Genomic DNA, 27,910 nt, shown 5'->3' with positions numbered 1-27,910 from the left:
ATTGCTGTTCCTTCACTGTCGCTGGATCAAAATCCTGCAACTCCCTTCCTAACAGCACTGTGGGTGCACCTACGCCACATGGACTGCAGCAGTTCAAGAAGGCAGCTCACCACCATCTTCTCAAGGGCAACTAGGGATGGGCAATAAATACTGGCCTAGCCAGCAATGCCCACATCCCATGAAAGAATTTTTAAAAATCCCTTCAAATATGCCTCCCACTTTCCACTGTGTGTCTCGCCTATTCTCTTTCTGTGTGCCTCTCTGTTTCTGTATATTGGTTGCTGTCAGAGAATGGATCATAATTTGCTGTAGCGGAGCATATAACAATGTTTGCCTTCATTTAGATTTACCCTTTCCCTTGCATGTTCAGATTTTTTTGTGAGGTAGGCTGCTGAAGATATGACCTGGTAAGGGTGCAGTGGGGGAGATTGGACATTTGGGGTCTGAGAGAACAGGGCAATGAACAAGGTGATCTCCTTAACCAATAAGGCTTAAGGTTTGTGAAATTCACAGCGCAAGGACTGAGAAGGCATGTATTAAGGGTGAGGATGAATTCATTATAAATCAGGTACGGAAAGACAAGTAAAGGGAAGGAAAGAAAGATTGGATACGAAGAGAACAAAAGAAAGGAAAAGTAGAAAAATATATATTTTACATTTCTTATTTCTAACAACAATTAAAACCTGAAGCAATGAGACTCCACATTTGGAATAGTTAATTTTCAGCACCGCAAAGGTTGTTTGGCAGGAATTAGCAGTTATAAAAACATTACAAATGATTCTGGGACTGGAATGGACAAGGCTAAACTTTCTGTATTGAGTTCCGCTTGTATTCGCTATACAAATCTAGCATCTTTACACCACTTGATGCATTTCAATGGTGAGGCAGACAGAGGTACTCCGTTTTCAGGAAGCTAAGTGCAGAGCGGCACTTCTTTGACTGTAACTGTTTGATTTCTACATTTAAGTTCACATCTTTCCCTCATCCTAAGTTGCTATACCACTTGCTCATGAAGAACCTGTGAAGCCATTAGCCCCACCTTTATCGTGACAACAAATTCTGGGACAGTCACTCATACTTAGTGCCTTGCCCAGAAAGAGGTTTACCCAGAATGCCATGTGTGTGCATGAGGGCAGGGTGTTCAGTCCTGATCCTTCAGGTTGTTCAGGAAGGGGGAGAATGAATCATGTAGTAACAACATCACAATCATGTCAAAGTGTGGATGTTGCGTGATCTCTTTCTTTTTCCATTTCAGCAAAGGCCCCAGTCCAGTGTAAAGTATCTCCAGTTATGCAAAGAGAAGCATCAGGTGCACTGGTTGGCTGGCATTACGAACACAGATGGGACTTGTTGCTAAGGGTTGGGCAACATTAGATTGGGAAGAAGAGGGGCCAGGCTGAAGGTGAAGGCGTGAGATCCTGACACACTGGGAAGTGTGGGTAGCAGTCAGGCTCTGGGCAGGGGCCACAGGGGCTGGTGAAGGAAGGAGAAAGGAATAATAACAGGCAGGCTGCTGCAGAACTGTCACTGTACATTGCTTAGGGGTGATGATGCCGGAATTCAACATTAAAATTATTTGCTTTTGTGCAGTTTATTATTTTATATAAATACCTATGAAACACAACAACTAGAAAATATCATAATTAAGCAAACATAATTGTAATTGCAATATTAGGAGATGTCTTAGTAGTTAAATGCCAAAAAAAAACTTCCTGGAAGAATGCGTTTTTTTTGGTGTTACTGGACCAATTATGAAAAGCACCAGCAGTAAGATTTTTAGCATCTGTTTGGTTGCGTAGTTTGCGGATTTAATTGGTTGAAAAGAACGGTGGAGATCCCAAGTTTAGGATTTGATTGATTAAACTACATTCATACATCCTTACATATACAGTCTACTTCTTTCGATTTAACATTGTTTGAGTTGAATTGAATTTATGAAAAAAAAGAGCCATTTCTATTTTATTAAACTGCTTAATTTGTCTGTTAGATAATTCATTGCTCTTAGAGAAAACAGGGTTTTAGAATAACAGGGGTAAACTACTCCCACATTCGAACAGAGAGAAAACGATTAATAAGATGGATAGAAATAAAAGTATCAGTGTACTGGTTACGGTAATTAATAGGAACATAGAATAAATAGCTGCATAGTTCGTCTCTAGCACACAGATGGATTCAAAAGAACTTTGAATAAAAACATGTTTGGGATGATTGTGCCAAATCAGCAAATTACCACAAACAAACTGTATGATTTACACGGCATACCTCATCATTCAAACAACCACAAGTGAGAGAAAGTGTCACAGCATTATATTCAATTAGTGGCACTGACATCATTCGTCAATGGTACACAAATAGGAGGTAATTAAAATAGGACAGGTCTCTTTAGCCTTGACAGAAATCTAAAAGGGAAAATGCCATTTCAGTGCATTGAGAACTGAATTATCTACTTATTTATATTAGCCATTACTGCTTCTTACCTTGACAGAGTGGGACTGCAGCATCCCACTGATACATGCCATTCGGAAACCGCCTACAGGTAGCATTACTCCGACCAACCAACCGGTACCCGGCTTTACAATGAAACTGCACCACGCTGTTGAGAGCGCCAACTGTCTTATTCAACACTCCGCCATTCAAAGGGACACTGTTCAAGCTGCAATAGGAAGCTGGAAGCACAAAAAATGGTTCTCCGTTGAATTTCAACACTCATAATTCAACAAACATAAATCTCAATAGAAAACATAAAAATTGCTGGAAACCTTAAATAACAGTACATGCTGGAAATCTTCAACCATCGAAAACATTAGCCTTAATCCTTCTTTTCTTTTGTGGTGCTGGCTGACCTATTGTATGTTTCTCACATGTTCACTTCTTATGAAGGAAGTCACACCGGTTCCAAACTAATTTATTTACTTATCATCATGATTTAATGCCTCTGTGACACTGAGCTAATCACACTCCAGCAGTTGCTCCACTGGCTTGTGTTATTCTTGTCGGTCACTTTGCACTCTCCCGGAGTCCACTAAAATGCAACCCAGCCTTTCAGCAACTCAGAAACAAGAGCTGATCTCAGGTAATCATAATATTTGCTAAATTCCAATTCCCCTCCCCACCCACCCCACCAATAAAGCCATCAAGCCAGATATAAAGCTTCACATTACGATTCATCTATTAAACAATGGAATTATTTGAAGTTGTTTCTTTGACTTCTGGTCATGATTCCCTGGGCTCCATTATGCAAATATACTGAAAAGCCATATCATCACAAATGGTCTACTCAATTGAGTAACCAAAAAATAATGCAGTTTTCAATCTGAAAGAATCTTAATGAACAGTCACTGAGCTTTTTTATACATTTAAATTTCAGAGATACACTTGTCAGGTTGTTCTGGAAGACAATGGACGTTTGAATGAACATATGTAAAAAGTGGTGAGTCTCTTTCAAAACAGCCATTTTTCCAAAACTTGTTGGCAATTCTGATGCTAAGTTTCCAATCATGCAAACTGACTGATGCGCATCTTATTTTGTTCAGTAGCTCATATCAGCCATGAAAAAGCTATGAGCTATTAAAAAGCTGAGCTGCTATGAAGATCTATGTTATCACGAAGAGCTGCAAGCCATTCCGCAGACCGTGTAAGCCTTAGAGATGTAGGCTGCATTTATCCTGCACTAGTGCGAACACTGCTATCTCTTAACACATGGGTTTTCTCAACCATCTTCCTCAATGAATCTGACAATTATACTTTCGTATTGCTATTGGTCATGTAAAAGCCATACAATGGGAGGAAGAGGCTGCAGCACAATGTTAACTTGATGTAAAAGCAGCTACAAAGTCTTTTTTAAGTGGTGGAAGTTACAATGGGCAGGTAAGGTATTTTGGGTTATTATCATGACATGTTTCGTCATGAAGAAGTATAAGCCATGGGGAAATGAAGAGACACGGGTCATTGTGGAGCGGGATAACTTATTATAAACTGCTTCAAACCTCGTGAAGAACTGCAACATTATAAAGTAAAGAGATGTTAACCACTGTGAAAGGATTGTGCATGAAATACGTAGGACCCATAGGTAATGATTTACCTAGAACTCCTCCAAAAAAAAAGCTTTATAAACTCAGCAGGCAATTGATAATTATGCAGCACAATCTCTTGTATGAAAATTGAAACTGCAGTTAAATCTTAATTTATAGTGAAAAATATATTCCACACAAATCTAACATAAAAACAGGTAAAATAGTTTGCCGTTCAGATGCACAATCAATAAAAGTGTGCTGAATACATCTGACAATTTGACAGACTTGGTTTCAAATGATCCTTTTAGAGTTTTGGTAGGGCTCCCAAAGTTGGAAGCCAATGGCAAGCCTTCCAGCGCTTGGAGATTGTCAGCTCCACTAGCCAAGGTGGGAGCTATTGATATCCTTTGCTGTTTGCATTCTCACAAGGGAAATCAAGTTTATTTTGTTTTTTTAAATGCCACAGCTGCTTGGCCGTGATCTTGGAGGGGTAGCCCCATTGGGGGCTGCAGCTGTGGCCCAGTGCCATTACATGTGTGGTGGGGTGGCAGGAGAATCTCTTCACTGATCCACTGTGCCCCCCTTCCCTCCCTGAGCGGCCTCTACACGCCAACAAGGGCTGCTCGCATTACTAATTGGGAATTCCTCTTAAATAAATCTAATTGACCTCGATTAGGTACCTGTCACTTCCCAGTGGGCAGCGGACCTGATCCAGAACTGACCTCTTTCAAAATGGCTGAGGATTGGGATCGTGACAAGGGACTGCCAGGGAGGCCAGCGGTGCCAAATTGCGTGCCTGCCTTCCTCCACTCCAGACCCTAGGCTGTTTTAAAAATCCAGTCCAAGGAAGAGGAACAGGAGTAGGCCTTTTGGCCCCTCAAGCCTGCTTTGCCATTCAATATGATCATGCTGACCTTCCACCTCAACTACACCTTCCCACACTACCTTGAATCCCTTGACTCGATGGTATCAAAAAACCTGTTGATCACTGACTGGAATAAAACCAATAACTGGGCGTCCACACTTTGACGTCTCTTTCAAAGGTTCGCGACCTCTTGAGTGAAGAAATTTCTCCACATAGTTTGTCAGCACAATCTCCACGTCCTTACATTCTGCCAAATAACCATGGCTTAATATGATTTTTGACCTTCTTTGGGACCCAAGAAATGGTCTCAAGTTCATTTCATCAGCAGCAGTAGACATGCAGTTGGTTAAAATATTTCTCTTGCCAGGTTTTAAAAGCTCAAGGCGGGTATGGCCCAGAGCGTGCAGCTTTCCACTAGATTACGTGGCTGATGAGAGTTGATTATTCTCAACTCTTCTGCCTTTCTCCACTGCAGTGGACAGTGTAACCATAGCTGCATGGACAGGTCTGGAGCATAAACAATATGAATTGAAGCTTGACTGTTGAACTTACTCCGAGTAACAGGGGAAAAATCCAAAGCACATTGGCTGCAAAAAAAAGTTATTTTGGAATATTGTTATGACATCTTGAATTCAAGTTATTTAAATGATTTAGAAATAATTAGAAGATTTAATTGTTCATTGTGGCCCTAGACCTTGTAGTGCCAGCAGTCAGACTTACCATGGTTCTGACATTATAAGTGCACATGTGAGCCAAACCTACAGAGACGCCATGGGCAGAATTTTCCAGTGGTGGTTAAGTCTGCTTTTAGCTGTAAATGTCTCCTGACAAAAAGCTCTGTGGTACTTATATATGCAGAGTGGCTGATGTCAGCTCACCAAGTGCTCACTCATCTCATTCAAGTGCAGTAATGTTTAATCAGAAGGCTGAATCCAGATTCACATCACACAAAACATGACTGCAAGATTCATAACACGAGCCGTTTCTGCATGACTTAGCTGACTTTAGTTCAATCAATACTCCTTATCCAGGATTTTCAAGGAAAGCCACTAAAATGTTACTTGAGAAGCATGATGACATCCATGGAAAACATCAGTTTACTAGGAACCTTGATTGGGTTCTCAGTGCAGACAATTGGCAAAAGAGGCAGAGGTGAGACGGGAGATTATTTGTGTATTTGTGTAGCGAGTTATTATGACCAGGAATGAATTGCCTGAAGGGGGAGTGGAAGAGGATTCACTTGCACCTTGCAATAGCAAGAAAGGGCATAATTGCATGAGAAGCAGTTCAGGGAAGTTTCACTTGACTCATTGATGGGATGAAGGGTTTATCTTATGAAGAAAGGTTGAACAGGTTGGGCCTGTACCCATTGGAGTTTAGAAGAGTGAGAGCTGAACTTTGATCCTGAGGGAACTTGACAGAGTGGATGCTGAGAGGAAGTTTCCCCTTGTGGGTTAGGCCAGTGCCAGGGGTCACGGTTTAAAAATAAGGGGTCTCCCAGTTAAGACGGAGATGAAGAGAATTTTTATCTCTCAGAGGGTTGTGAGTCTGTGGAACTCTTTTCCTCAGAGAGCGGTAGAGACAGGTTCATTGAATATTTTTAAGGCAGAGGCAGATAAATTCTTGACTAACGAGGGAGTCAAAGGGTGGAGAGGGTAGGCAGTTGGGTGCACAATCAGATCAGTCATGGTCTTTTTAAATGGCGGAACAGGCTGGAGGAGCTGAAGAGCCTGCTCCTGCTCCTAATTCATATGTACGTATGTATGTATGAACCTGGAAGGGAGAAAACAACAGAGCTATGTGGAAAGAGCAGGAAATGGGAAATTGGATAGCTTTTTCAGAGAATAGAGCAGGCTTGATGGGTCTTGTGCTGTAAGATCCTATGGTCCTACTAGGTAATTTGCCTGGTCTGTTGTCCCAGGAGGAAAGAAGTGCGGCATCATGATGGCAGGAAGGGCTACAACACAGTAGTATTGATTCTCTAGTTCGCATTCCCTTTGGGTGCAATATTGGTGAATTTTCCGGTATGTGTAAATGAGATAATTAATGTCAGCAAGGGCTATTTGACTGTGGGGCTTAACTACTGACTCTATCCCTCTCCCTGGCAACAGTCTGAGACCAAACTCGTCTGTTCGCAATCTTGATATCATATTTGACTTTGGGATGACCTTCCGACCACATTTAAAAAACATTCTTTCATGGAATATGGGTGACGCTGGCAAGGCCAATATTTGCTGCCCACTTCTAATTGTCCTTGAACCGAGCGGCTTGCTAGGCCATTTCAGGGCAGTTAAGAGTCAACTACATAGCTGTGGTTCTTGAGTTCCATGTAGGCCAAACCAGGTTAAGGACAGCAGATTTTCTTCTCTAAAGGACATCAGTGAACCAGATGGGTTTTTATGACAATGATAGTTTCATGGTCACCCTTATGGAGACTAGTTTTCAATTCCAGGATTATTAGTTAATTGATTTCAAATTCCACCGGCTGCCATGGTGGGATTTGAACCTAGTTTCCAGAGCATTAGTCTGGGGGTGGAATCATCCCAGGTTTGCACTAAGTCGGTAGCGGGTGGGAAAAAGGATGTTTTGCCCACTGGCCGCAATGGCGGCTTCACACGTCATATCGTCCCAAAGCTATGGTCCTATTAAGTATGCATTCCTGGAAAACATGCCATTTGATGATGGTTGGGCTCTCATTCGCCCACCATGCCATCGCCTCACCGCTTCCTCACGCTGGGCACCATAATTAAAGTGCAGCCGCGCGCACCCCACTCAGGGCTTCCAGCCCAGGACTGCTGCACAGAAGATATGGCCCTGAAAGGCAAGAAGACTTCAGCCCCCAAGTTTAATGATGCATCCCCTGAGCGTGTTTTGGACACAGTCGAGGCCCGTCGTGATGTCCTCTACCCCTGCTCTGGGAAAAGACCAGCAAACAAGGTCACCAATCCAGCATTGGGGGAGGTGGCATCAATGTCCTGCAAAAGAGGACAGCCACCCAGTGCCCAACAGGATGAATGGTCTCATCCATTCTGCCAGGGTAAGTCACTCTTCTCATCACTCTCAACTCACACACTCACAAACCCATCACACATCCACAGGGATCTCACAACTCAAGGGACAACACCACTAACTCTCACACACACCCTCACATCTCCATTAGGCTCATATCCTCTGGGGTTTGTGTCCTCATCCTGTCCAGGGCTTCACTCACCACACAAAAATTTCCACTCGGTGCCATGTGTTCACACACACTCCATCTGTTTTCATGCAGGAGAAGGTGGCTTACAACAGCAGGGAGAGGTCCCAGACTGGGGGTGGAGTAGCCCACATTAGGCCCCTCACTCACTTTGAGGAGCGTGCCATCGCACTGACTGCAGCGGACGTGGACCTCACCTGCGGCGACAGTGAGGTCGACAGCGAACGCCCTCGTGAAGATCCTGCACCACATCATCCCTCTCTCAATGCAACTGTGAGTGTTTTCTCTCCTGCTTTTGACTGCTGCCAGGCACTGATTATCTCTACTCCGGTTCACAGGGAGCTCTGCCAAGTGACCAACACCCTTAGCCAGCTGGTCCCTCAGCTCCATCCACATCTTCACTTCCAGCAAAGAGGACTCCTTCTCCATTGAAGAGCTGGAAATTATCAGCCTGGAAGGCCCGTCACAGCACTTACACACACCCTCCTCCAGCGCAGAGACACACACCTCGGTGGGACCTAGTTCTAGAGCAGGCTCGGGTTCACAATATGGTGGTCACTGCATGGACTTGTGTCCGCAGAAGGAGGAGGCAGGTTCAATCGAGCTCCCCGGCACTTAGAGGACTGCTGGGGAAGAGTCATCTGTGGGGTCCAAGTCAGATGAAGAGCCTCTGGATTCAGCCTTCCAACTCATCGTGGAGAGTCAGCAGAAGGCGGGGTAACATTACACAAAGCTGTTGGAAGCCCTCAACAGAGTGGCACGCAAGTTGGCGGAGTGCGTCCATCTGCTCTCTGAGGAAGTGGTGCCCACACGTGCATATATAGAGATCTCCATGGGGAGGATGGCAGATGCCATGGAGACCCTGGTCCAGCAGAACACGGAGATGCGTGCAGACCTGCACTCCATCACGGTAGCCATGGGCAAGTTCATGCAGTGGCAATGCGAGAGGGAAACGGGGCACCTCGACGTCCCTTCAGGTGCTCCTACCCCTTAAGGAGTTGAAGACAAATGTAGGTCCCTTACAGTCAGAAACAGGGGAATTTATAATGGGGAACAAAGAAATGGATGACCAACTAAATAAATACTTTGGTTCTGTCTTCACAAAGGAGGACACTAATAACATACCAGAAATGTTGGGTTTAGTGAGAGGGAGGAACTGAAAGAAATCAGTATTAGTAGGGAAATGGTGTTGGGGAAAATGATGGGATTGAAGGCCGATAAATCCCCAGGGTCTGATAATCTACATCCCTGAGTACTTAAGGAAGTGGCCCTAGAAATAGTGGATGCATTGGTGGTCATCTTCTGAGATTTTATAGACTCTGGAACAGTTCCAACAGATTGGAGGGTAGCTAATCTAACCCCACTATTTAAAAAGGGAGGCAGAGAGAAAACAGGGAATTATAGACCAGTCAGTCTGACGTCAGTAGTTGGGAAAATTCTAGAGTCCATTATAAAAGATTTAATAGCTGAGCACGTGGAAAACAGTGGCAGAATCGGACAGAGTCAGCATGGATTTACGAAAGGGAAATCATGCTTGACAAGTCTACTGGAATTTTTCGAGGATGTAACTAGTAGAGTTGATGAAGGGGAGCCAGTGGATATGATTTATTTGGACTTTCAGAAGGCTTTCGACAAAGTCCCACATAAGAGATTGGCGTGTAAATGGGATTGGGGGTAGTGTATTGAGATGGATAGAAAACTGGTTGGCAGACAGGAAACAAAGAGCAGGAATAAATGGGTCTTTTTCTGAACAGCAGGCAGTGACTAGTGGGGTACCGGAGGGATGGGCGCTGGGACCCCAGTTATTCACAATATATATTAATGATTTAGATGAGGGAACTAAATGTAATATCTCCAAATTTGCAGATGACACAAAGCTGGGTGGGAGGGTGAGCTGTGAGGAGGTTGCAGAGATGCTTCAGTGTGATTTCAACAAGCTGAGTGGGAAAATGCATGGCAGATGCAGTATAATGTGGATAAATGTGAGGTTAACCATTTTGGAAGCAGATTATCTGAATGGCTATAAATTGAGAGAGGGGAATGTGCAACGAGACCTGGGTGTCCTTGTACACCAGTCGCTGAAGGTAAGCCTGCAGGTGCAGCAGGCAGTAAAGAAGGCAAATGGTATGTTGGCCTTCATAGCCAGAGGATTCGAGTACAGGAACAAGGATGTCTTGCTGCAATTGTACGGGACCTTGTGTGCAATTTTGGTCTCCTTATCTGTGGAAGGATGTACTTGCTATAGATGGAGTGCAGCGAAGGTTTACCCGACTGATTCCTGGGATGGTGGGACTGACATATGAGGAGAGATTGAGTCGATTAGGATTATATTCGCTGGAGTTCAGAAGAATGAGGGGGGATCTCATAGAAACATATAAAATTCTAACAGGACTAGACAGGGTAGATGCAGGAAGGATGTTCCCGATGGTGGGGTAGTCCAGAACCAGGGGCCACAGTCTGAGGATATGGGGTAGACCATTTAGGACTGAGATGAGGAGAAATTTCTTCACCCAGAGAGTGGTGACACTGTGGAATTCATTACCACAGAAAGTAGTTGAGACCAAAACATTGTATGTTTTCAAGAAGGAGTTAGATATAGCTCTTGGGGCGAAAGGGATCAAAGGGTATGGGGAGAAAGCAGGAGCAGGCTATTGAGTTGGATGATCAGCATGATCATAATGAATGGTGGAGCAGGCTCGGAGGGCCGAATGGCCTACTCCTGCTCCTTGTTTCTATATTTCTATGACACTGCCCTGAGGCACTCGAGCGGAGGAGGAGCGGCAGCTGAACACCCCTGGATCATCCACTCAGGAATGTCAGAGGCTGTCCTCTCCCTCCCAGTCCCCTTTGCCTGTGAGCCCCTCAACCTGGTCCTCTGTCACCGCAGAGGGAGCAACTGGCCCACAGGAGGACAGCCAAAACAAGCCAGGGCCCTCAAGGTCTCGGCTCTCCAGAGGACCCATGCTGCAGTCAACAGAGGCAGCAAGGTTCACTATTGCACAGACTATCTCCGCCCCTGCTGCGGACATCAGGGCAGCACCTAAAAGTCTAAGGCAGTCAAAGATTAAGAAATTCTGATCACAGTTGGTTGCAAGGGTAAACACATTTTGTCACTTAATAATCTGAAACCAAGGGGAGAACTTTTCACTCGGTGTGCAGGCGTGCGCCTGACATGCTCAAGCGTAAAATAGCGCATGATGACGTCGGGTGATCTTCCTGACGTCATTGCACACTCGCGCATTATTTCGATCGGTGGGCGCATGCAAAACTCCAAAACGTGCCCGCCAACAACTAAGATGGCTATTAAGCCCATTAACAGCTTAATTAACTGGGGTTTTTCACTGCTCGTCCAATGTTAAGTTTGGCGGGCAGGCGAATCGGACAGGCGGCCTTTGCATTTTTCAGGAAACCTCATCCAAGGGTGGGATGAGGTTTCCGTCATTAAATTTAAAAAAAAACGTTTGCACAGAATTTTCACGTTATATGTGTCCAGGTGACTATTTCTGATGCGTGACCATTTCTTCCAGAATTTAAAATCTGTTTTTAAAGGATTTGAATTCTTCAGCTCCCTGAGGCAGTTCTCTTGTCTTCAGGGAGATTTCTGTGAGCGCTCCCCTGCACTAACTTCAGCGCTCGCTCTCCTCCTGCCCCCGCACCCCGGCAGCACTGAGCATTTCAGCGCGCCTTTCAGACTGGCAGGCCAGTAATTGGCCAGCCAGCGTGAAATCATGGTCGGGGGCCAATTGCAGGCGACAGGCCATTTCCCAGCCGCTCCCGGGTCCACCGACTGCGCCCGCCCACTGATCTCAAACTTCTGGTCTATATTTACTTTCACTAAATAATGTGTAATGGTGTCCTTCAGCTTCATTGATAAGCTTCGCGAGTCCTCTCACTGTATCTTCCCCACCCACCCCACAACTGTTGTGGGGGGAGGGAGAGGTGGATGGGGAATGATGCAGTTCAGCTGCATGCAGTCAGCCCACAAATGATTCTGGAGGGAGAAGTGTGACTGTGGCAGTGCCTTTCAGAGCCTCGTGCAAGCACTCTGCCACGCATGCAGATCGTTCCCCCATCATACTAATCTCAATGTCCTAAGCATTTTCAATGCTGCCTGCTGGGGTTCGCTTTCAGTTGTCCATCTGGGTCAAAATCCTGGAACTCCCTCCCTAACTACACTGTGGGTGTACCTACGCCACATAGACTGCGGTGGTTCAAGAAGGCAGCTCACCACCACCTTCTCAAGAGCAACTAGGGAAGGGCAATAAATGCTGGCCCAGCCAATGAAGCCCACATCCTTTGAATGCATAATAAAAGCTGAGCTGACCTGCATCTCTGCCCACCCACTGATCACACTCCCATGCAGCACCTGTGCTCGCCCACCGTGACTCTCACTTCACTTAAAATTTAGCAAGCATGGTGCATCCAACATTTTTCTTCCTCTCCCCCAGTCACCCATGTCCTTTCCCCCATCACTGTCAACTCCACTGGCATCACCTTTAACCTCCCCACCATGACCTACCATCCACATTAACCTCCTCCCGACCAATCCACATTAACCTCCCCGACCTCCTCCTTCCCACCCCCAGGGTCGTGTCTGCCTCCGAATCTCCAACCACCCTCACTGTCCCTTCTACCAATACAGTCCCATCCTCACCCTCCCAGCCTACTACCTCACTTTGCCCTCGATCATTCTCACAGTTCCCTCCTACCACGCCCACCTTCAGTTCTCTCCCCAGGAGGCAGTCATGGGTTCAACAGAGGCCCCCCCCACCTTACACGTTCGCTTGGACATCTCCCCCTGCCCCCACCAGACTTCCTCCCCTCTTGGAACTCCTCTCCCCCCACCCCCCCCCACTGGACCCATTACCCTCCTATCACCCACCCCCCTTGGAACTATTTCCCCACCAGCCCCCCCACCCCGAGACTCCCCCTACTCTTAGTCCTTCCCCTTTTCTGAATCCTTCCTCCATCCTTACTCTTTCCCCCACCCTTACTTCATCCTCCATCCTTACTCCTTCCTCTCATTTGAACATGCAAATTAGGAGCAGGAGTGGGCCACTCAGCCCCTTGAGCCCGTTTCACCATTCAATAAGATTATAGCTGATCTGATTGTAACTTCAACCCCACATTCCTGCCTCCCCCTGCTAACTTTCCACCCCCTTGTTAATCAGGAATCTATCTAGCTCTGCTTTAAAAATATTTAAAGACTCCCCCAGACTCCTCCTCCTCCCCAGGTTCCTCCCTCTCCCCGGACTCCTTTCCCCCACCGAACTCCTTCCCTTACACCTTCCTCCCACCTTACACCTACCTCCCTAGTTGTGTCTTCCCATCTGTTACCCTCCTCCCCACCGCACTCCCTCCCGCCCCGAATCTCACCCCCCAACATGTTCGCTCTCCCATCATCCTCACCCCCACGATAACTTTGTTTCCCCCTCCCAACCTCATCCCCCCGACACCTTCGTTCCCCCCACAACCTCATCTCCCCCGACACCTCTTCCCCTCCCAGTAGAACCTAGACCTTCTTCTCCACCCCCTTGATGATCATCCGTTGTGAGCAGACCCTCAATAGTGACTTTCCACCTTCCACGAGCTGCTTCACGGCAGAGCCACGTCCATGAGAATCCACCCAGCGTGCGATGGACGTTCCTCCAGGGTCCTGTTGCTGTCAGGCTCCAGCATCTTCCGCTTCTCAGATGTCCGTGATGTGAGCAAGGCCCTGGCATTAAGTCCCGGCTTCTGCACATCACCCTCGTCAAGACGTGTTCTGAACCACGTGTTTTCCCGCCGACTTGGGTGATGATCCAGCGTTGGGGGATGATTCCGGCGGGCTGGCCTTAAAATGATATGCAGACGTATTACAATGAGGTTCCTGATGTCTGACGGCGGGCAATGTGGCCTTCCATTGACGGGCAGAATGGATGATTGCAAACTGGTTTCACAACGTCGTGAAACCAATTTTTGGCCTTCTCGCCATATTGTCTGCTCACGCTACCAACCACGCCCGATGCCAGCAGGCACGGAAAATTTCCCATTGGTCTCCGGATGATTAGTGCAGTGACATTATCATTACACCATTGTCTCCCCCATTCTTCATGTCACCTCTGAGACTGCCTATTTGCACTTCTGTAACATTGCCTGACTTTGCCTTGTCTCAGTTCGTCAGCTGTTGAAACCTTCATTCATAGCTTTTTCACCTCTAGGATTGACTGATGCATTTCTAGCTAAACTCCCACATTCTGCGCTCTGCAAAGTTGAGGTCATCCATAATTCTGCTGCCCGTGTCTTAATTCATGGCAAATCCCATTCCCCATCACCCCTGCGCTCATTGACCTATATTGGCTTCCAGTCAAGCAAGGTCTTGATGTTAAAATTCTTCTTCTTGTTTTCAGATAGCTCTATGGCCTGTGCCTCCCCTTCTCTGTAATCTCCTCTGTTACAACCGCAGCTGATGTTAGTGCTCAGCAAGTGAGATCTCAAATTGAAATCTGTCTTGGCTGATTGTATTTTTTTTCTATATTGTAGAAATGAGGGGGGGAAAGCTACTGAACACAAAAGCATAGGAATCCAGTGATAACTTTTAAAGTTTGAAGAATTAAACTATTTATTAAAAGAAAGAAAAGATAAAACTTACATGCACAAGATAAAAGATACACAGTTAGAAAGAAATCTTACAAAATAACCCCTAAAGTGCTTTATCAAAGGTACACAATACAACTCTCTTTTTGGTAACAACCCTTATAGATTTTTAACCATAAAATCCAAACTGAGGAGTTGCTTTCGCTTTGAACAGGAGTACAAGCCATGACTTCCCAGGACAAATCCATGCTGCTGTGGTTTGCAAAAGGGAAATTCAAAACCAACTGTTTCTCAGGACAAATATTCTCCTGGCCCAAAACGGAGTTGCTTTCTTCAATTAAAAAAACTTTCACAGCTTTTCAGCACCCCAAGACACAGGAGTTGGCTTTCAGTCGGACTTCTCCCACAGCAACTCATGACAGCTGAAAACCCATTTTCATAAATACCTTTTCACCTTAGTTCTCCATTGTCTTTAAATGTCCCTTTGAAAGCTCACGTTCCCGAATATCAAAATCTTCCACGTTCCTATTTCACCTCTACTTCAGGTCAATAAAATTCAAAACACCTGCCCCTGTTTACTCACAATCTCCTGTAAAATGGATATGTTCTTTTGTGCCTTTGAGGCTCCTTTGAAATGCAATAGCTACAAATCAATTTCAAAACTCACCCCAAATGCAAATTTCAGATCTACCCTCTTTCCTTATAAGTTAAGGCATACCTTAAGGCCTCATTGCAAAATGCAAGATCACCTTTGGTCTTTCATCCCTTAGATTCTACAGACAATCTGACAACTTCAACAACCTCACCTTTGATTAATTCTGGACACACACAGGCACAGTTTACCCTTACCTACACAGAATATACACATGAACACAGAAATAAAAAAACATACACAGGTCATCACCCTCCTGCCCCACAAAAATCCGGGTTATCTGCATTAATCACATTCTGGCCTCCTGAGCAACCCTGCTTTTAATCACTCTGCTGGTGGCTGCACCTTCACCGAAAGGCCCCAAGCTCTGAAATTCACTCTCAATACCTCTCTACCTTGCTTTCCTCCTTGAAGATACTTCTTAAAACCTTCCTCTTCAACCAAGCTTTTGGTCATCTGACCTAATATCTCCTTATGTGGCTCGGTGCCATATTTAGTTTTATACTGTTCCTGTGAAGCACTTGGGGTATTTTATTACATTAAAGGTGCTATATAAATGTAAGTTGTCATTGTTGAAATAAAGTTAACAGTCCATATCCAATGTCCATACATCCCACCCCACCCACCCCAAATTCTAAGTCTCCCTTACTAATCCCCACCCTGATTATGATTTTTTTTTTGACAAAAATTAAGTGACAATTTGAGGGATAAACTGATGAATACTAAATCTGCTCTGAAGAAAACCACTTGCATCAGGTAAACCTACTGCAAAAACCCTCCAGAAAATCTCTTTACAATCGGCACAGGAAAAAGCTGGATTCTTACAGATTTGAGAGAGTAAATCTTGCATGATAAGTTGTAAATCACGTAATTTTAGATTTACACTTTAAAAGATGCAACAGAAGAAGTTGGTGCTGTGTTTAAAAAGAGCAGTGACTGATTCTATCACAAATCACACTGTGTCTGCATCACGCATTTTAATTCAATGTCAGTCTGCTGAACAGATAGGATCATTTGCAAGATCATAGGTTATTGTACAATTTGTACCTTTCTGTAAGATTTTCTGGTGGAGTACAATGTACCAGCAAAAGGGGCTCTGCTGTTTGTTCCAGTTCAAAAGGAAAACAAGCCCTTCTACAGTTTGGTGGGATTTGTAAGCAGTTTTCATCAATATATAGAGAGCTTCTGCATGCAGGTCATTCCTCTAGGTGCCTCTTTGTATCGAAAGCTTTTACAGGATCCCAAGCACATTTATGGGAGAGGGGGCTGGTGATTAAACCAAGACGTCCAGCCTTTTCAGAGAATTAAAGTCCATTTAAAAAAAAATTCAAGTTATCTCTGAGGGCTCTGATGAAAGGTCATTGACCTGAAATATTAATTCTGTCCTCAACCTGCTGAGTATTTCCAGCATTTTCTGTTTTAATCTCAAAGGGGAAAACACCTGAAATTGCAATAAGGCAATAAGCTTTGCATCCATCTCTCTATTAGGCTGGTTAGCTGGCAGCAGTGTCAGCATTCTGTGTGGCAAGTGATCAATAACAGTCTACTCTCACTTATTCAGCACAAAAAGTGTTCTCTTCAGTGCATTATTCTTATGTTAACTCAATATCAACAGATTAAAAAACAAATCATAATTATAGCCACAGATAGCACGAGGTCACTGTATAACACAAGGATAAGAACGGCAAATCGACAGAATGTGGAAAACAAATCAGAGAAAAAAAAGACTTGATAACCTTATCTCAGTAACTGACTTGAAGCACAACAGCTGTATTAAGAGCTCATTACCCCATTAATAACTAAATGATTTGGAGGTGCGTTCAGAGCTGCAGTTGGGTTTGATATTGGTTGGGAAACCCAGAAGTTCCAGCATATCAATCTGTGGTATTTTAATGCTGATGCCTGACAACAATAGAACATCTAGTGTTGGCATTGAATGTGTGACTGCAGGCATCAATGTGATACTGACACATGATACCAGCTCAATTGAAGTATTTGGAGGGACAATCCAGAGATGGAATTGGAGGAGTTAGGAAATTGAGCCAAGATAGGGTCAAGTTTCAGAACGGACTCAGGATGGTAAATGGCTGAGCCTCGATTTAACACTACATCGCTTGATGCCATGCTGTGGGCTGTGATGGTCTGGTGAGAGATACTCTTCCCAGCAGTGGGAGGAAGAAACCTGCTGCTGCCACGAAGGTGGTATGGCTGGAGGTGGTCCAGAAGGTCAGCAGCAAGAGCACCATGCCACCCTCCTTGATTCAGTGCAAGAAGTGTTCTAATGATCTAGGTGAAGCAGAAAAGGTAAGTACAGTTGCAGATTCACCTACATCCTGCTGTGTGCATCACTCCACACCCTCAATCTGCCTTGTCAAGTCTACTCCAACACATCACTCAATCACTTTCCTGAGATGTAGAAGATTAGGAAGAGCATGCATATCTGAAGGACGGAAAACAGGATCACCTTTATCCATGTTTTCACTGTTGAAGTCAGATACTTGTGTCACGCTCAATACCAAGGGAACCTTCTAAATGCAAGTTTTGCTTATGCTACAGCATAAATGTGACTGTTTATGTACAAAGTCCAAACCATAACACTATCCTGGGGTTGATCAGAGACCCTCATTTAAGCTTAAAATGACACAAAAGCCCCCTTGTATCTCCTAGATTTTGAATAGAGGAAGTATATACACTCTATAAAATAGGAAATCTACTTATTGAAAATAGAAGATAAGCAATGACAAGGGCCAAAACAGCAGCTTGTCATATTTGTACAGAACTTTTAACTTATGTTCCTCTTCACATACAGAAATAACAAGAGACACAATACTAAACTTGGACTGGGTTCTTCCACATTGGGATATGTAATGTCCACAGAGCACTACAAGACCTCCTTCAGTGAGCCACAAGCACTTTGAGACAAGACAAACTGATGAGCTGAGAAAGACAGAACAAGATGTTTCTTTGAGCGTGTCAATTAACCCCTTTTCCAAGGACATAAAATGGGACCTTGCCGCATAAGGAAAAGTAGCAATTTAAGCTCAATCCTTGCAGGTATTTCCAAGACAAAGGGACTCAAGCACCAATCCTTTGTACTTGAGAAAGGGTAATTAATTTCCATAGACTTTAAAACACAAGGATTGCTTACTAGCTGGGATGTCACCTTCTACTGTATCAGGAGATTTGGGGTAGATGAATTGGTTCCTTTCTGGTTTAGATTAACATCTTTCTCCTGCTTGGACAGACAGTGAGACTACACCTCATCTACTGCACTACCTTACTAGATTACTATGAGAACAAAGCTTAATTTGAGTTATATCCATTCCTGGTGAGTTTGTCTCCCAAGCTTACTAATGTAACTATTTTGTCAATTGCTGACTCTCCTGGTGATTTTGTGTATTCAGCTAGATGAGCAGTTAGAATTAGGCAAATTTGAAGCACACAATCATTTCTGATGAATAAATATTAATGCTTATGATCAAAAATGTAATGAGATTAACTATGCATCAAACCCTGTTCTAAACACACAGGACAAAACCGGAGACTGAGTGGCAAAAGCAACAACAATAGGTGGAATGCTAGCGATGGGGCAAAGAATATCAAAAAAAATTATGGTCGAAAACATTGGAAAGAAAAATCAGGCAGGGTGTATAATAGGTAGACAATCTGCTACTGCCTGGATTGTGTCCCCGCCAATGCCAAATCTCAATCCTCCTATTGTCAGTGGTTAAGCGATTCAGAACAAAAGGATATAGATATAAGTTTAAATGGGGGCCAGTTAGCTCAGTTTGTGAGATGGCTAGCGTGTGGTTCAGAATAATGGCGACAGCGCAGGTTTGATTCCCGTTCTGGCTGAGTAGAATTGGGACCTTCCTCCTTGCCCTGCCTGAGAGTGGAAGGCAATGGCAAACCACCAATGACAAGAGCCAAGAAAACAACCTGGGATGAAGCATTGGCAGCAAATGAACCAAGGACCTGTCTTTGCGCAGAGGATACATAACATACTAAGTTATGGGAGTGAAAACGGCTTTACTCTTGCACTACAATAGTAAGGAGTTGCAAGAAAGGTTTGCCACCAATACTAGAAGCATTGATGATTACAGCAGTGCAGAAATGCACAGTTATGCACAAATAAAACACTGTGGGGTGCAATTAATCTATGCCAGCAGCGCAAAACGGGCTTGTAGAGAATTGGCAGCCTGCCACACACTGCGCCAGTTTTTAGCTTCCATTGTCTTGGAAAATATTGCTGAGATTTTTAATTTCAAACCAAGCAAAGGCAACAGTGAGACTAGGAAACGAGCGTCCAAAAAGAGTTGGAGCACTCATCCTGTGAACTTCAGTGGAAAGAAGATCGGGCAGGGCCAAAAAAAATAGATTCATGATGAGCTCATTTTGTGCTAATGGCATAGACCAATTTCACATCTTAAGTGTGTAACATCCTCCTTCATTAGGCTCAGCAAAAACTATGGTGGACACTGGATCAGCTCTATACATGATTAAGGGAGTAAGCAGTGAAGTGTGAGCAAATTCCAGGATGTAGCTGGTGAGCTGCTAATGTAAATTATTGAAAGTTACACTTTGCAGAAGTTGCACTAAAATATTTTAGAGACAGAATATATTCTGAAGGAAGTGTGGCCCCTGATATTATTAGCAAGCACAGTGAAAGCTAAGCCAGGAATCACTGTCAAAAAGTTAAATATTAATCAATGAAAAGGTAAAAAAGCTCAAGGCAAGAGTTGGTGGTACTGTTGTGGCATAAATCTAAATAAGCATGGTGCAGGAAAAAAAAGATCCTATTTATTAACTGTGATGACTTTTGACCCAGAAGCACCTCAGAAGGGAAAATTTGAAATTTCTTTCAAATGCTATGGAGTCTGTAATTGTTTCTAAGAATGTCTGAAAAGGAGTTTGCATCAATTATAAAGTGGTCAATAGTAATTTTCTTGGATAATATGAAATACTGGTCCATGTGACCTGGAAACATTATCAACAGGAAGGAAGCTAACATACAAAAATGGTGTTGCCAGCAAGACACAAAGGAGAGTTGAAGGTAGAAGACAACTTGCACACAGATGCAGAAGCTCCGAGGCTAAAAACACTGGAAGGCTGGGAGAATAGCTCGGAGACCCTAAGATCTGGGTGTTTTACCAGAAGTGCCCAAACTGTGAACTGGGGTGTTATGAGTTGGTCAGTTCAAAAGGAACCCTGGAAATTTACACCATCAGGACAGTCATCACCGAGGGAGAGGGGTTCATCGAAGTGTTGCTGACACAATCACATCCATGAAACTCAGAGGTGAAAACTGTTGTTGGATAGGATGCTGAACCTACCCTGAGTGAATAAAGAATAGCATATTGTGAAGCTGTGTAGCTATGTAATGCCATACATGCTGAAGGGGAGTGCTTGTTTATTTCATGTTTAATTTACATGGTTCTGATCCATCTTAAAATAAAAGCTACAAAAAAGTGAAATCTTGTTGGTAATTTCTTTATTTGGGGGTCATTCTGTAAATTTAGTTATTTTGGTTCATGGTTTCCCAACATGGAACATGAGCAAAACTAAAAAAAGAAGCATCAACTCAGAAATCTATCACAGGATGTAACAGATAGTAGTTAAGAATCACACAAGTCGTTTGTTTCATGGAAGGGTTGAACTTGAGTGTCAAGGATGAATTCTGGTTGCCTGAGAAAGGTAATCACTGAGCAGAATGTTAGTTCAGAGTTGAAACAAGGAAAAAGCTTATTATGCTTCTGATAAACTTCTGTCAGTGCTCATTAACTTTATAGAAACAATAAAAATGGTCAACACAGCTGATAAAATACACATCTTGAAGAGCAGGCTGGCTATCTTCTAAGCCTACAGACACCATGGCCAGAATTTTTCCCTCGTCGGGCTGGTCCAGTGGGGGCGGTCAGAAAGCTGACTGCCACCCGCGATTGGCTCTGCACCGCAATTTTACGTGGGCAGGCCAATTCAGGCCCGGCCAGCGTAAGACACAGCTACGGAATGAGCGACAAGGGGCGAGCGGGGGCCAGTGCTCAATGTCTGCCAGGTCCAATGGCGACCCGGCGGCCAATTCAAATGCGGCCGCGGCAACTATTTGAAGGCAGCCAGTTAAGGATGTGGACCTCGTGATGGAGAGCGTAGCGGGTGGACGTGGCAGACGGGAGGGCAGGTCGTCGGGCAGCCGGCCCCGCGTTTCTCTGATGAGTGTCTCGCTGCTCTCCTGGAGGAGGTGGCAGCACGGAGAGAGATTCTTGTCCCCAGGGATGGGAGGAGGAGACCCCCCCACCTCACCAAGAATGCCTGGGAGGAGGTGGCATCCAGGGTCAGCTGCTATGATGTGGTGAGGTGCACATGGGTGCAGTGCCGGAAGCGCTTCAATGATCTCCTGCAATCGGGAAGGGTGAGTACCATGTTGGCATAGGTCACATAGCACAGCAGTTAGGAGCTGCCCACTGCCCCCCTTGGACCTCAGTTCTGAGTGAATGGCAAATGTCAATGAGGCAGCATCTGGATAAGGGGGTGAGCCCTGGCTGCTTGGACTGAGTGTCTTGCGGCTCCAGAGTCACGAATCAGCTGAGCCCTGCAAGGTATTCCTCAGGTGGGGTTGGCCAGGCTGCAATGGCAATGCAGGTACCAGGTGGACTAATCAATGCTCCTCTGTCCTTTCAGGAGAACACAACTCATAACAATGCCGAGAGGTTGTGAACTGGCGGAGGACCATCCCATTATTCATCCTCACTCGATATGAGTCAGAGGCCCTGGAGCTGGAGAGGTGCCATGCGCCTAGGTCAAGTGGCCGTGGTGAGGTTGGGGTGCCGCAGGGAGGTAAGAGGGCAGTGCACTGAGATAAGAATGTCTGTAATTGCAACCATTCCACTGTAGTCTCTATATTGATGCGAGCCCCGAACAGGGAATCCCTAGGGCACCCTGATCGGGGTGCCAGGCATACACAGTAACAGTGGAATGACTTCAACTAATGACATGTCCATGGTCTTCCCTTCAGGCTCACCAGCAGCCCATCGGGGTGAGGAGCCTGAAGGCCCATCACTAACCCCAGTGGGCAGCAACCATCACAACGCACCTACGTCACACTCTCTCAGCCAAACCGGCACCAGCGCAGATACCAGCACCTTGGTATCAGTGGCTAGTATCGCGGTGCACATTGGTGAGGGCACATCACACTCGCTTGAGGTGCAGGCGGAGGCAGAGGGTGTCCAAGGCACAGGCAGTCAGAGGACTGCTGGGGACCAGGCACATGCACAGTCGGTGGCTGATGATGTGCCTCTGGAGTTGTCTCTGAGGCAGCAGATGCTGGAAGTCGAGCAGGGTGTGCGGGAGGATCTGGCGGAGATACATGAGGGAATGCATGCCATGGTTTCCATTGTGGAGTCCATGCGGAGCATGAGCAATGCAATGACCCTCATGACCATGTGCACTGCCTCCTCCATGGAGAGAGTGGCGACTCTCGTGGAGAGGCTCCTCCAGGAGAACAATCAAGGCTTCCTAGGGATGGGCTCGGACCTGCAAGCCCTCACACCGGCAATGACCTCAGATGGTCAATGTCAGTGTGGGAGATGGATGAGGCACCCAGCATCCCAACTAGGTGTCCGTCCATCAATGGTGAGCAGGGAGGTCCAAAGTGACCTCACATTGGCACACAATCTGCCTGTTATCTCAGCGGGCTCCTCTCAGGGCGCTCCGCATGATGGCAGCAGCACCTCCTCCCCTCTGCCAGTGACCGTGACATCTGATGAGGCTGCAGCGACTGGGGAGATGCCAGCCATGGCACTGGCCGCTCCCTCCCTGGCGGGGCCAGCACAGGCTTCACGGGCCAGAGGACGCCTGCCATGGTCATCAAGGCCAACAGGACAGCAGAGTGAGCAGGCTGTCTCCAATGCCGGTGCCAGCGAGGGGGGAGCACCTAGACGTAGCACCTGCAAGCGTAAACATAAAGCACCTTAATCACAACATGGCCTGATCAAGGGTGATATTTGTTTCCCCAACGTTTACATTAATTGTTCATTGGTGTCATGGATAACACTTCTCAATTTCATTTGTATGATGTATGCCAGGCACCATATCATTAAATGTGTTTTTGTACAACAAACCTCTGGGTGCTTCATTAGTCCTGAAGGTGCAGGGTAACCCATGATGTTGTGAGTGACATGTTTCTCATTAAACTTTATTGAAATGGCACAGTGTATGTTGTTGACCAAGCAAATGTTCCTGTCAAGGATCGAGTATGGAGCCTGCAGCCCTGGCATGTGGTGGTGGTTCTTTTTTGGAAGGCTAGCTGAAGGAGCATTGGATCAAAGCCTCCCGGGTGTCCCTGCCTCCCTGGAGGTTGCCCAGGTCAGCATCTATCCCCTCAGCATTCTCCTGAGCGTGCTCGTCCTCGGACTCACTACTGGACTCAACGTCTGTTGCCAGAGCAGCTGCATCAACATCTTCTTCCTCCACTCCGTCTCTCCTTTCCATTGTCAAATTGTGGAGAGCGCAACATGCAACCACTATCAGCGACACACGATCTGGGGAGTATTGGAGTGCGGCCCCTGAACAGTCCAGGCATCGGAAGCGCATTGTGAGAAGACCTATGGCTCTCTCTACCACCACCCTTGTGGAGGCATGACTCCTATTGTACTGCTGCTTGGGCCTCTGTTCTTGGATGGCGGAAAGGCATCATGAGCCACCTTTTGAGGGGATAGCCCTTGTCACCCAGCAGCCAGCCATCCAGCCGCGCTGGAGCACTGAAAAGTCTCGGCACCTGGGAGTGTCTCAGGTTGTAAGCGTCCTGTGAGCTGCCTGGGTACTTTACACAATCAGCATCCTATGGTCATGCACTATCTGCACGTTCATGGAATGGAATCCCTTCCTGTTGACGAAGGCACCCAGCTCACCCACTGGCGCCTTGTTGGCCACATTGTGCAGTCGATTGCAGCCTGGACGCAGGGGAACCCAGCAATCGTTGCAAAGCCTCTAGCTCGCTCTGCCTGCCTGGCTTCATCCGTACGGTAGTGAATGAAAGTCAATGCACGCCTGAACAGAGTGTCTGTCACCTGCTTGACAACTGTGGACAGCTGATTGGGAGACTCCACAAAGATCACCCACTGACCCCTGGAAAGAGCTGGAGGCATAGAAGTTGAGTGCCACTGTGACCTTCAGCGCCATTAGCATGGGGTGTCCACCCACACTGTCGGAGCTGATCTCAGGCCCAATCCTCTAACAGATGGAGGTCACGGTCTCCCTTAAGAGGCGGAGCCTCCTTCGGCATTGCACCTCAGACATATTGAGGTAGCTGCATCGCCGCCGGTAAACCCTGGCAAGATAGTGGCATCTTCTGCAGCCGCTTCTGCCTTGGGCTTCCTGTTGGCCCTGCGCCCCTTGTGCCTGCGCCTTTCCTCCCACAGGTCACTCCCCTGGAAGCTGAATCGGGACACTGGCCTCCTCCCCTTCTGGCCCTCTCTTCCTCCTCAGAGGAGGTGCCTCCAGCAGAGACCACAATCCCCATTCCAAGGGGAAAGGAAGACTGTCTGATACCTGGAAGGACTGAAGTGATATGAATCCTCTGGAGTCCTGAACTGAAGCCTCTTATTTCTGTCAAAGCAGCTCTGAAGCAAAATGAAGATGTCCTGTTCACACAAGCAAGCAGCACCAAGTTATAAGCTAAAGTTCAAACTACTCGCGTTATCGAGCCCACTCACTCCTCTTATCCCGCCCATGAATGAGGTTTTTGAAAATGTGGCCTGCCCATGCGGTGGCCTGAAAATCGCACGGGCTATGTAAAGTCTGAGACAATTGGTGTCTCAAGGGCCTTAACTAGCTAGTTAATTAATGGCAGGCGCGTCTCTGTCTTCATCGCGCGCCCACCTAGCGAAATGTTGCAAGGGTGCACGTCAACGTCAGCACACTCGGCCGACATCAACGTGCTTTATTTCTCGCTTGGATGTGTCGGGCACACACCTGCACGCTGACCTAAAAACCCTGGCCCATGGAATGGTGGAATCTTGAGTCCTTCTCCCGTGCTAAGTTGAGTGGTAGGGGGCCAATAAATCAGGCGGGAGGGTAGCGGCGGGGGGCCCCCTGTCACTGTCTTGCCTCCACCCCGATTAAATCCAGAGTAGGAAGGCCCATTGACGACGGCCTTCTTGCCCTGTCATTATTTGAGGCCCTTAAATGAGCAATTTTCCCATTTAAAGGCTTCATCTTGTTGCTGCCGGTATTAACCCAGCAGCAGGTGGGAGACTCGCCATACAGGGAGCACAACAAACAAACCTGTGCAGGGGTGCTTGTGAGCTCCCAGGGGAGTTCCCTCATTCAAGTGCACTCAATGCTTGATCGAGGGACCCGACATCTGGAAGGGGTGGGGGGTCACTGACAGCCACCCTCCTGCCCTGGCTGCCAGCTCCCCCATCCCTCTCCCCTTGGCACCCCACCCCACGACCCATTTCGCAACATCACTCACCTATGCCTGGTTCCCTTGGTGATTTGAGGCCTCAGGTGGCTGTCGTACCAGCAGCAGCCACCGCCTCCGCGGTAGAGCTGCTGAGTACAGAAGAGTTGCCGGGCTCTGATTGGCCAGCAGCTCTCAGTGGGTGGGACCTCTGATCCCAGGGGGAGACCTGCCTTTGGCCTGTTAAGTTCCTGAGCGGCACATGGTGCGGCGGGGCTACTCAAAAAGAGGCGACGCAGGGGTCTCACCCGCTCACCAGCTGGCAGCCGAGACTCCTGTCACCTTCACAAGAATGCATCTCATGAGAGTTCCAGTTACTGAATAAAAGCAATGAAAGAAATAAAGTAAAGGAAAGCAGCATTGTTGATGAAATATGTACATTTTCTAAACATATTTGAAGACTAAGCTGAGGAGAATGTCAGTGGATTACTTATAGCTGCATCCGCAATGATAATGAGAAATTCCTGTTCCCTGTTAGGAAAAGAAAAGCAGTGTGCTCCACATAAAGAGTTAAAACAGAAACATCACAGCCTTCCAGCAATAAAAAAAAATCACATGCACCAAATAGGAATCAGTCTGAAAGCCATCAACCCAGAAATTAGAGGCCTTGCGTCTGAGCAGTGAGTTGCACCCAATATTGGTCCTCAGGCCTAATTTCATTTAGTGGGCGAGCTGTAGAGAGCAACAGCAAGTTCATCAGCGAAGTGGGATTAAAGGTTAGGTCATTGCAAAGCCAGCAGCAGCACTTGGATAAGTGGAGATGTGGGGTGACCTGTAAAGGTTGGAGGGGGGAGAGGTTTGGGGCGGAGTTGACAAACAGGGATCAGGAAGGGAGACAATTGGAACCGATATGTCAAGAAGCAATGAGTCAGGAGGCAGTGAGGATAATGTAATTTGGAGGGGCGGGGGGTGGGTGGTAGCAGGAGACAGCAGCCCAAGATAGGCCTTATTGTGGGATCCTGCCCCTCCTAGCTCCACATTCAGATATGTATATTATTAAAATGTAACTTGTTGGTTGTGGATAAGATGCATGAAGCAGTCATTACGGATGCCCTATGCGAACATGAAAAGGACATATCAGGGATACCCAACATGCAGAAAGCTCATGTCTGATGAATTACACTGCATTTTTTGAAGAAATCACGAGGTTAGTGGATGCGGGTAACCTGGTAGACCAAGGCTTCCCAAACTTGGGGTCGCAACCCCAGTGGCTGCTGACTGAATGTCACCAGCTATGAGGATCCTTTAAATCCTCCCATTTTTTAATGGCGGGCATGGCCAAAATGGCCAATCCTTGCCTAAGAAAACCAAGTGAAAAGTTAAGTTTTTTAAAAATGTGAAGATTAAAAACTCTGACTCCCCCCACTCTCACAGGTCCCACCCAGCAGTCACAGCAATTTCAAAGCCTCGGACTGTGGTCCCGGTGAGAAAAAGTTTGGGAAGCACCTCAAGAAGCTTCCCTACAAGATAGAATCTTGCAGAATTAGTCATAACTTGTTGCCATGGACTGAGAACTGACTGAATACCCAAAGGCAGAACGTTGTCAGGAATGGATTTCGAACTGCCTGAAGACCGAGGTTGTACTTCACAAAAAATTCACTATCAAACATTCATTGTGTCCTGGTACAAGACCTTGGTTACGCCTCAGTTAGGGTATTACTGTGTCTAACTTTCTTCTTTTTTGGAGGGGAGATATTGAAACTATCTAAAGGCTGCAGAGAAGGGCCGTGAGGTTAATTCCTAGTTTACAATACCTTAGTTACCCAAGTAAGCTCAAAGAACTGAATCCATATGCCTTAGAGCAGGGAGATTCATGGATGATTCGAACAAGTATTATTTAACAATAAAGGGACTGGATTGTCTTTATCTGGGCCAATTATTTAAATAGATAGGTTAGAGAGGACCAGGGGTCACACTTCAAGTTAGGTCATGGCAGACCAAAGATTGATGCTATGCAGTGCTTCTTTTTCAATAGTAAACTTGTAGAGCAAGATGCCAGCTCATGTCATGAGCACTGATTCATTGTATTCCTTCAAGAAAAAGTTTTAAATGTTTCTAACAGGAGTAAAAGTCACCTTGTGGTAGGTATCCTGTAATATAAGTCAGGGTCTATATAATCTCTTGGACTGGGTGTATAATTTGAAATGGA

The 27,910-nt window shown here is 46.0% G+C and overlaps 1 protein-coding gene across 1 annotated transcript in view; it reads right to left on the bottom strand.

The window, feature by feature from the left end:
* LOC144680673 (CUB and sushi domain-containing protein 1-like) overlaps positions 1-27,910 on the bottom strand; it is a 2,611,816-nt gene that overhangs the window by 208,112 nt on the left and 2,375,794 nt on the right. The window contains exon 49 of the mRNA XM_078541910.1: positions 2,478-2,666. Coding sequence (XP_078398036.1) covers positions 2,478-2,666 — 189 coding nt within the window. The remainder of the gene's footprint in view (positions 1-2,477; positions 2,667-27,910) is intronic.

The sequence above is a fragment of the Cetorhinus maximus genome, chromosome 5, assembly GCF_964194155.1.
Source record: "Cetorhinus maximus chromosome 5, sCetMax3.hap1.1, whole genome shotgun sequence".
In the NCBI taxonomy this organism is placed as follows: Eukaryota; Metazoa; Chordata; class Chondrichthyes; order Lamniformes; family Cetorhinidae; genus Cetorhinus; species Cetorhinus maximus.
The sequence above is the reverse complement of the archived record's forward strand: the minus strand, read 5'-3'. Positions and strand labels throughout refer to the sequence as shown.